This window comes from Rhincodon typus, chromosome 23 (genome assembly GCF_021869965.1).
Source record: "Rhincodon typus isolate 14 chromosome 23, sRhiTyp1.1, whole genome shotgun sequence".
Taxonomy (NCBI): Eukaryota; Metazoa; Chordata; class Chondrichthyes; order Orectolobiformes; family Rhincodontidae; genus Rhincodon; species Rhincodon typus.
In genome coordinates this window covers 32237594-32248625 of record NC_063354.1, presented here as the reverse complement: position 1 = coordinate 32248625, position 11032 = coordinate 32237594, and the positions used below count along the sequence as shown (strand labels likewise).

At 40.9% G+C, this 11032-nt stretch overlaps 1 protein-coding gene across 1 annotated transcript in view; it reads left to right on the top strand.

Moving 5' to 3' along the window:
• The first annotated feature begins 274 nt into the window (after positions 1-274).
• LOC109927178 (protoheme IX farnesyltransferase, mitochondrial) overlaps positions 275-11032 on the top strand; it is a 117666-nt gene continuing 106908 nt past the window's right edge. Inside the window, exons 1-2 of the mRNA XM_048611125.1 lie at positions 275-316; positions 8284-8593. Of these exons, the coding sequence (XP_048467082.1) occupies positions 275-316; positions 8284-8593 (352 nt within the window). The remainder of the gene's footprint in view (positions 317-8283; positions 8594-11032) is intronic.

Here is an 11032-nt window from a genome sequence, read left to right as displayed (position 1 = left end):
CCCCAGCCTATTCAGCGTCTCGTTATAGTCCAACCCTTGCAACATTCTTGTAAACCTGTTCTGAACCTTTTTAAGTAGTGTTCCAAAAGTGACCTAGCCAATGACCTGTACAGCTACGACATAAAACCAGATTGCTAGAGTTTCTTTAGATATATAAAGGGCAAAAGTGGACATTGGACTGCTGGAAAATGATGCTGGATAAGTAGTAATAGGGAACAAAGAAATGGCTGAAGAAGTGAATAAGCACTTTGTGTCAGTCTTCATGGTGGAAGACATGGGTAATATCCCAAAAATTCAAGCGAGTCAGAGGACAGAGGTGAGTGTGTGGCTATCACCAAGGAAAAGGTGTTAGAAAAATTGAAAGATCTGAAGGTTGATAAATCACCTGGACCAGATGGACTACACCCCAGAGCTGTTTTGAAGGAGATAGCCAAAAAGCTAGTGGAGGTGTTATTGGTGATTTCAGGATTTGCTGGAGTTAGGGAAGGTCCCAGAGGACTGGGAAATCACTAATATAGCCCTCCTACTTAAGAAGGGAGTATGGGAAAAGACGGGAAATTATAGGCAGATTAGCCTGACCTTGGTTGTTGGTAAGATTTTGGAGTCCGTTGTGAAGGATGAGATTTCTGAATACTTGGAAGTGCGTGGTAAACTAGCGCGAAGTCAGCATAGTTTCATCAAGGGAAGGTCATGCCTGACAAATCTGTTAGAATTCTTTGAGGAGGTAACAAGCAGGATAGACCAAGAAGAGCCAATGGATAATATCTACCTGAACTTCCAGAAGGTGGAAGGTGCTGCATAGGAGGCTGCTGAGTAAGATAAGGGCCCATTTTGTTGGAGGCAAGGTACTAGAAAGCAGAGTATGTGGATAAAACGGTCCTTCTCAAGATGGCAGCCGGTGACTAGTGATATTCCACAAGGGTCAGCTTTGGGACCACAACTTTTCCCTTTATACGTTATTGATCGAGATGAAGGAACTCAGGGCATTCTGGCTATGTTTGCAGATGATACAAAGATGGGTAGAGGGACAGGTAGTATTGAGGAGTTAGGGAGACTGCAGAAGGATTTAGACAGGTTAGGAGAGTGCACAAAGAAGTAACAGATGGAATACAACGTGGAGAAGTGTGAAGTCATGAACTTTGACAGGAAGAATAGAGGCATGGACTATTTTCTAAATGGATAGAAAATTCAGAAATCTAAAGTGGAAAGGGACTGGGAGTTCTAGTCCAAGGTCCACTTAAAGTAAACTTGCAGGTTGAGTCGGTAGTTACGAAGGCAAATACAATGCCCTCAACCCTTCTCTTCCCTCCCGCAACAGCGATAGGGTTCCCCTTATCCTCACCTACCATCCCACCAGCATCCACATACAGAAGATCATCAGACGCCATTTCCGCCACCTCCAGCAAGATGCCACCACCAGACACATATTCCCCTCCCCTCCCTTGTCTGCCTTCCGCAGGGACCGTTCCCTCCAGGACACCCTAGTCCATACTTCCTTCACCCCCAACACCTCCCCACAGCCCTACGGCACCTTCCCCTGTAACTGGCGGAGGTGCAACACCTGCGCATTTACCTCCTCCCTTCCCAGTATCCAAGGGCCAAACATACCTTCCAGGTGAAGCAACACTTCACCTGCACTTCACAGAATCTGGTCTACTGCGTTCACTGCTCACAATGTGGTCTCCTCTACGTTGGGGAAACGAAGCGTAGACTTGGCGACCGCTTTGCAGCACATCTACGTTCTGCTCACAAAAAAGACCCTGAATTACCTGTTGCCTGCCACTTCAATGCACCACCTTGTTGCCTGGCCAACATCTCTGTCTCCGGCTTGCTACAGTGTTCCAGTGAAGCCCAGCGCAAGCTGGAGGAACAACACCTCATTTTCCACTTGGGGACCCTACAGCCCTCCAGACTCAATATTGAGTTCAATACTTTTAGGGTCTAAACTCTCCCATGTCCCAGTCCCCCACCCCACACACCGGGCCTTGTTACCACATAGCCTGCCACTACACACCCCCTGTTGTTAGTCACTAACAGTCCCCATTAACAACTATTCACCCTCCCAGCCTGATTGTTATCAGCTCCTTTGTCTGTCCAACTGTCTTTCTCTCTCTTTGGGCTCTATCCTATCGTTTACTCACTACCCCACCCACCTCCCTATTTTCTGCATATAAACTGACGTTTTCCCAGCCACCATCAGTTCTGAGGAAGGGTCACCGGACCCGAAACGTTAACTCTGTTTTCTCCTCCACAGATGCTGCCAGACCTGATGAGCTTTTCCAGCAACTTTGTTTTTGTTGTGCGGCAAATACAATGGTTGGTATTTATTTCGAGAGGACCAGAATATAAAAGCAGGGATGTACATCTGAGGCTTTATAAAGCTCAGGTCAGACCACATTTAGAGTCTAGTGATCAATTTTGCACCCCGTACCTCAGGAAGGATGTATTGGCCCTGGAGCTTGTCCATAGGAAGTTCGCGAGAATGATCCCAGGAATGAAAGGCTTAACATGTGAGAAATGTTTGAGGACTCTGGTCTATACTCAATGGATTTTATAAGGATGAGGGAGGATATAATTGAAACTTACAGAATACTGAACGGCCTGGACAGTGGACATTAGGAAGATGTTTCCATAGGTAGGAGAGACTAGGACCTAAGGGTACAGCCTTAGAGTAAAGGGAAGACCCTTCAGAACAGAGATGATGAGAAACTTCTTCAGCGAGAGAGTGGTAAATCAATGGAATTCATTGTCACAGAAGGTTGTGGAGCCCAGGTCATTGAGTATATTTAAGACAGAGGTAGATAGGTTCTTGATTGTCAAGGGGATCAAGGGTTATGGGGAGAAAGAGAGAGAATAGGGTTGAGAAACTTATCAGCCATGATTATATGGCAGAACACACTTGATGGGCTGAATGTCCTAATTTCTGCTCCTGTGTCTTTTGGTCTAACATAACCTCCCAACTCCTGTACTCAATGCACTGATCAATAAAGGCAAGCATACCATTTCTGAAGAAGGGTCCAGACCCGAAATGTCAGCTTTCCTGCTCCTCTGATGCTGCTTGGCCTGCTGTGTTCATCCAGCTCTACACCTTGTTATCTAAGCAGACCAAATGCCGCCTTCACTATCCTGTCTACCTGCAACTCCGCTTTCAAGGAACTTGGAGCCTGCACGCCAAGGTCTCTTTGTTCAGCAGCACTCTGCAGAACCTTACCATTAAGTGTATAAGTCCTGCCCTGATTTGCTTTTCCAAAATTCAGCACCTCACATTTATCCAAATGAAACTCTGTTTGCGTCACCTCGGCCCATCAGCCCATTTGATCAAGGTCCCATTGTAATCTGAGGTAACCCCCGTCGCTGTCCACTACACCTCCAATTTTGGCGTCATCTGCAAACTTACTAACCATACCTTCTGTGTTCACAACAAAATCATTATATAAATGATGAAAAGCAATGGGCCCTGCACCATCCATGTGACACACTGCTGGTCGCAGGCCTCCAGTCTGAAAACCAACCCTCCACCACCACCCTCTGTCCTCTACCTGCAAACTAGTTCTGTATCCAAATGGCTAGCTCTCCCTGGATTCCGTGAGTTCTAACTTTGCTAACCAGTTTATTGTGTGGAGTCTTGTTGAATGCCTTACTAAAGTCCATATAGATCAAGTCCATCAGTCTGCCTTTATCAATCCTCTTCGTCACTTCAATCAAGTTACTGAGGCACGATTTCCCACGCACAAAGCCATGTTGTCTATCCCTAATCAGTCCTTGCCTTTCCAAATACATGTAAATCCTGTCCCTCAGAATCCCCTGCAACAACTTGCCCACCACTGAAGTCAGGCTCACCTGTCTGTAGTTCCCTGGATTTTCTTTACCACCTTTTCTTAAATACTGGTACAGCGCTAACTAACTTCCAATCTTCAGGCACCTCACCTGTAGCTATCGATAATACAAATATCTCAACAGGGGGCCCAGCAATCTCTTCCTGAGCTTCCCACAAATTTCTGGGGTAGACCTGATCAGGTCCTGGGTTTTATCTTTGGCATAATCTTTTCTAATCTTTGTGAGCATATTCAAAAGGCTCCAGGTATGCGCACTTTAAAAATTATTTTGCTTTTTGTCTCTTTTTCTACAGAAGCGTAGTTTTGTGAAAAATTTTTGAACTTATTCTGCAGAAAATAAAATCTTCTAGCAAGATTTATTAGAAAACTGGCCAGTGGCAAGGACGAAGCACCTTTCATATCCTTAGAGTTCCCCAAAGAGCTGCATTGACATTGAAGTGTAGTCATTGTTTTGTATGGAAATTTGATTGTTCTATATAGTTACTCTATTCAAAAAATGATGCGTTAGTTGCATTCAATCACTCCTTGCGCTTGACTAAGATTTACCAGTGCAGATGAAAACTCTTAAGACTTTAACCTTTGTAATTATCTTGATTGATTATTGAGGGAAGAATCTGACTCCAATGAACAGATGATTATTCAGTGTTATGATAATCATTATGAATTCCTCCAAAAATTGCTGCGTGTTTTCATGGTGATTTAATATGTCTGAATTATCAAGTTAAAATTGAGTGAATCCCATTCCAAGAACAAATTTGCTCCAAGGAAATGGTTTTGCCAATTTGTTACGACTTGGATTTTCCACACAACATCTTGACTGCCCATTGAAACCTAGTCATTAGGCACTCCTGATAACAGCAAATGTTTCTTAAAATTCTGTTCAGATCTGTTCGATAGCCTGTTGGAAAGGAGCAAGAATTTGCTGAGTGTAATGCAGGAAAGAAACTGTACTGTGCATTTTAGGGTTCTTGACTAGAATATGTGTGGTTGAAAAATAATTTATTTCTTGGAATTACTGAGTATAGTGAAAATATAAATCATTTCAAAACCCTTTCCTGAAAAATGTGTCCAAAAGCACAATATTGTGGATGCTAGAATCTGGAAGTATAACAGAAAATATTGAAAATGCTCAGCAGACCTGAGAACGAAAATGCTGATGACTCTTCATGTGAACTTACAAGCTAGTTCTGTTCCTTGTAAATGTTTGTGTGTAGGAGACTGCTGTCTAACAATTAGTCATCCAAAGTGATAACTTCTGTGTATTAGTTTATTCAAAAGAGTAAAACACATTGCAAGTTATGAAGCAGACATGACAGCAAACTAACAGTGCATGCAGCTTGCAAACTCAAAGCAGACAAACAGCCAGGCAATGCCACAACTATGTATACATGCAGCATGTGGATTGTGAATGATAAAATATACGTGCAACATGCCCCTCCTTTCCAAAGGAAAGTTTAACTATTTATAGTAGCAAAGGAGCTTACAGGTCTCCGTAATATCGAGGTACTTTGCTGACACATCCAGATCTCATGACTTTGTCTGGAGGTGCCGTTGATTCCCACAGTCATCAGTGATATTGTCTGTCATTGTTATTTGTATTGTCAAGTTTTCATGAATTGCAATTGCTGTTCGAGAATTTTCTTCTCCTGATTTTCTATAACAAAATTTTGCTCGACATTAGTCACTGACTGACCTTTTTTTTCACTCATCTCTAGGATGTGAGCATCACTAGTTGGGTCGACAATTATTTCCCGTCGCTAATTGCTCCTGGGTAAAGTGGTGGTGAGCAACCTTCTTGAACCACTACAGTCCCTGTGGTGTTGGGACACCTACAGTGCCATCAGGGAAAGAGTTCCAGGATTTTGTCCCAGTGACAGTGAAGGAATTACCAATATCATTCATGTGAATTATCAATTGGAGCAGGCTTTTGAGAAATGCCATTGTAGACTGCAAAAGGATAACCATTAATTGCTTTTCAACTTTATGTGGAAATTCGTTTTAGTAAATGCAAATCACCAATCTTCAGTATTTACAATTTCTTGGTCTCACCAGATACCACAAATAGGTTACTGGTTTTGACACTTCTAAGAACTTCTTAGAAGTTCTAAGAACTTGAATAGCCCATTGTTTTCTGTTCTTTTCTGACTTTGTGTGTCTCATTTATACAGATGGTTATGCAATTCTATTGTATAATTTCAGTCTGACATATTGTGTTTTGTTTGCCAGTCATATTTTACGAAAGGAAACACGGAAGAATATTTTGAGTGCAGCCCAACCCTAACAGACATATTATCACATTGCCAAGAAAGTTAATGCTTGATTTCACATTTTTATTAACTGTCGACAAAAGTAGGCAATTTGCAAACTTGTGTGCAATTTGCTTCTGCATACAGCAATCAATTCATTGTTAGCATGAAGCAAAATAGTTAACAATTCACAAAAATGTAAAAGTTGGAAAATTTGTTTTTAACGCTGTTCATCAGTCCACGTGTGAAATTTGAATTGAAATTGACTGTTTAAAGAACACAAAGGAAATAAATAATTTTGGAATACGATGTTTGACAAGTTGGAGTTTAAATTGCTTTTGAACTTGAAATTCTCTGTTTTGATCTGAAATGTATTACTCCACAGTCCATTGTTGCTCAGTTTTTTTCGATACTTACATTATTGAAATGTAGATTTGTTCAGGGAATGGTGTCTGTGTAAATTTGCATACAGCACTTTGGATTTAAAACCAGGATTCAAGGAGTCAATGTAAAATAAATGTGGAAAGATTTGTTGTTTACTAGATGTAAAGATTCTACATGGAATAAGTATGTGTATTGGTAATCAGGTTCACAATGGATGTAATTATGTATGATTCAGCACTGATTAACACTAAGTTGGCAATTTTGCTGATGATGGCCAAAAGAATAACTTTCAAAAGTTGATTGGAGTAGACTGTTCGTAGGTAAAAGGACGTCTGACAAGTGGGAGGCATTCAAGAGTGTGATGATGAGAGGTCAGTGGCGTTTTGTTCCTGATAGAGTGAAGGGTAAGACTGGTAAGATTAAGGAACAATGGATGAATAAAGATAGAGGTTCTAGTCAAGAATAAAAGAGAATCTTACTTTAGATGTAGACAACTTGGTTCAATTGAATCTCTTAATGTGGAGAGTGTAGGAGCATTCTTAAGGAAGGCAGAGAGGGGATATGCGATAGCATTGTCAGGGAAGGTGAAGGATAATCCAAAGAGATTCTACAATACATCACGAGCAAGAGGGTAACTAGAGAGAGGGTAGGGCCTCTTAAAGATCATGGATGTCATCTTTGTGTTGAATCCCAGGAGATGAGAGAGATAATAAATGAATATTCCACATCAGTTTTTACCGTGGAGAAAAAAATGGAGTCTAGAGAATGCAGAGAAATAAAATGTGTTTTACAAACAATGCACATTACCGAAAAGGAGGTTCAGGAGGCCTTGGAGAATATAAAGGTGGATAAATGTCTGGGACCTGATCTAATGTATCCCAGAAGGTTGTGGGAAGTAAGGGAGGAAATTACAAGAACCCTTGCAGAAATATTAACATTATCTATAACAACAAGTGAGATGCCTGATGATTGGAGGGTGGCTAATGTTGTACCTTTGTTTAAGAAAGGTTGTAAGGAGAAACCAGGGAGCTATAGACCTGTGAGTTTGACTTTGATTGTGGGTAAATTGTTGGAGGTGATTATAAAAGATGCGATTTATGGACATGTAGAGAGGCAAAAATTGATTAGGGATAGTCAGCATGGTTTTGTGCGAGGAAAATCATGTCTCACAAACTTGCTTGAGTTTTTGAGGAAGTTACCAAAAAGATTGATGATGGCAGAGCAGTGGATGTTGTTTATTAATGTGCAGCCAGTAAAATTAGCCACTTTGAATATCTGCACTTCTCCTCAGCTCTGGTTTCCTAGAAGATTCCACAAAGATTCAAGAAGACCATGACATACAGTAAATGCAGCACTGTTGTGTTTAATAATATTAGACTGTGTTTCAAAAGTGAAATTTAACAGAAGTCCATTGGATGTTAATGTTTTCCAATCAACCTGTTCAGTATGCTAATACACATCTCTGGAACAGCTGGGATTTGAACCCCCCGGCCACCTAATTCAGAGGTAGGGAAAATTATAATGTTGAATGCAACATCCAATTTGCTTCATCAGCATTTTACATATTCCCTTATTCAAAAGTAAATTATTAAGAACAATCTAAACTCAATGTCAGTAGGGATCATGTTGCAAGGTAAATACCAGATAGCAATTCAGATTGAATAGGACATGATTTCAATCTGAAAAGTCAACTAGCACTTAAAAACAATCACTATAAATTTGTTTCACACATTCTTTTTCTAATATATAAGCATAAAAACACTGAAAGATGTTTGGGTGCTTAAACTAAGAAGCACTATCATTTCTTTCTCTTGTAGTATGTAACCAAAATTGATAAAGGACTGTACCAACATGCAAAACCCAAAGCTGCACCATCAGCATCACCTTTTCCAGAGAAACAATCTATTGCCAATGATGAAGCGGTCATCCGATCAGTACAACAAATTCCTGCTATTACGTCGTATCCATCCAGTCTTGAAGACGACAACATGACAGAGAAGACAGCAATGGCTGACGATAAAGACACTGCCCAAGGCATCAAGGAAGCAAAGCAGTGGAAAGAGATGAAAGTGCAACTATCAGATCTACCAGGGATCTATGCGAGACTGTCTAAAATAAAACTCACAGGTACCGTATAGCATGTGCTTTTTTGTCCCATTCTGTGAGGAACACTGTTAGAGTGAAACTGATTTCAGTCCCTTGAGACTGCATTTGTACTGCCGCTACTTCATTAGTGCAAAGTAGATTTGCACAGTTAGCAACGCAAAACTGGTATTAGACTTACCAAGGGCAATAAAGCACAGAGGTGAGAGATCTCTTTGTGCAGACCCAAAACCTGCAGTACAAACATTTCACCTGCCAGAATATAAGCATTATTGATATTTTAAAATTTACAGCAGAGTTAAGTAAAGAGTGACTAATTTCCAGTCCAAATCTAGCCAGAAGTACAGATTACTGACCGCCTGCATTTTTTCTAGTCAGCCTTTTTAAAAATAATTCTTCAGTTTCCTGTGCAGCCTTGGAATCTAGCTTACTTGAGTGCTTACAGAATTTGTTTAGGTGAAATCCAGTATTAACTGGCCACATGGAAAACTTCATAAAAGTTTAACAAATACTTCAAGTCAGTGCCAGCCTTTTGTCTGGCTTGGTAGGAATGGAGAGGCAAAAATTGAAATTAAAACAAAGTGAAAGGAATCCCATTGTGGAAGCATGACAGAGTGTTTGGCAGGGATGGTAGGTTGATGGTACATATATTGACCGTTCCACCTCCACCCGCCCATTCCCAAATCATAGTTGGTGAAGTGGGCATTATTCTGCCTGAGGTGTAAATGAGAGGAGTTATCTGCTTTACACCAGATTATCTTTACTATGGAGCAGCGGTTCAACATGTTTAATTTGGAGGCATAAGGCCAAACAAGAATTAATCGAATATAAGTATTGGTAGTGCTATCTGATCTTGCATATTAGCTACTGATATCTGTGTAACAAATAGCTAATCTCTACATTGGACTCACTGGTGATGTAGAGTTTGAGAAACCAGAAATATGCCAAGGCCTGCAGGTATAACGGAGCAAAATAATATGTGTAGCGTGGTAAACTGCTGATCTTTTCTGACATGCTTATTTTATAAACCCTTATTACATTCTCAACACATTTCAATGTATTTCACATTGGGTGAATTACTTTAGAAGTGTAGTCAATTGCCAATGTAACATTAACACTTAGTGAAACCAAGCACAAGGTAAATGACCAGTTATGTTTTTTTTGTTAAAGGGGTGAAATTCTGTTCAGGGTCGTGTCTTTGTACTGTGCCGTGGAAACTTCTATACTTAGCTACACAGCCAGACAAAGGCTTTATTTGAGTACCTAATCTGAAATGTGGTGCCTGCAACAGTATAGCACATTCAGTATCAAATTGAAGTGTCAGTCTAGGTTATGTGGTAATATCTAGTACCATATTAGCTAAGAAACAGTGTATTTTGAATACATCCAGACCAGCTTCTGTTGTAAACTTTAATTTTGCTTGATACCTGCAAGGGCCACAAAAATGCCTGGTGACCTATTCAGAAAATCTGTCAAGGAAGAACTCATTTATATCTGCTCTCTTTGTGCATAAGTTCCTGTCTTGCTGGAGCTTTGTGAATGCTTGCCTTTAATGGTCTTTTATTCAGAAGCTTTTCAACACCATGAAGTTAAAAAGGCCCATCTTACAGCTGGGAACCTATAGGCTGCTGGTGCATTCAATTTTAAAAAAGTATGGAATTAAAGAGTCTACTTATGATTCCATGAATCTATTGATGATAATCAGAAAAACCTGTCTGGTTCATTAATGTCCTTTGGGGGAGGAAACTGCCATCTTTACTTGGCCCAACCTACATGTGCCTCCAGACCCACAGCAATGTGGTTGACTCTTAACTGCCTTCTGAGCAATTAGGGATGGACAATAATTGCTGGCTTAACCAGTGACGCCCACATGCCATGAATGAATTTTAAAAAAAAACCTACAGACAGTAGCGTTAATCTGACCTTATTGTATGCACCAGAGATGTGGACAATGTACACCAGATGTCTCCAATCCGTAGAGAAATATTACCACCAATGTCGCTGCAAAGTCCTGCAAATCCCCTCACGGGGTAGGTATCCAATGTCAATGTTCTCTCTCTCGGGCCAATATCCCCAGCACTGAGGTACTGATTATTGCTTATCAGCCACATTGGACAGACCACATTGTCCACATGTCTGACACAAGATTCCAAAACAAGTCCCCTACTCTGAGTTCTAACGTGGCAAGCAGTTACCAGGTTGGTACAAAATGTCTCAAGTATGTCCTCAAAGCCTTCCTGAAAAATGCAGTATCTGCACCAACTCATGGGAATCCCTTGTCCTAGACCCCTGAAACCAAAGAAGTTGCCAACTATCTCGAACATTTCTAACCGTTTCAGGTGGAAGCCAAGCATAAGGGAGGTCAGGGAAGTGTGGAAATCTGAACATTCCACCTACCTATCTCTTCAAATGTCAGCTGCCCCAAAAGTGGCACGATGTTGCAGATCCAGAATTGAAGTGTTG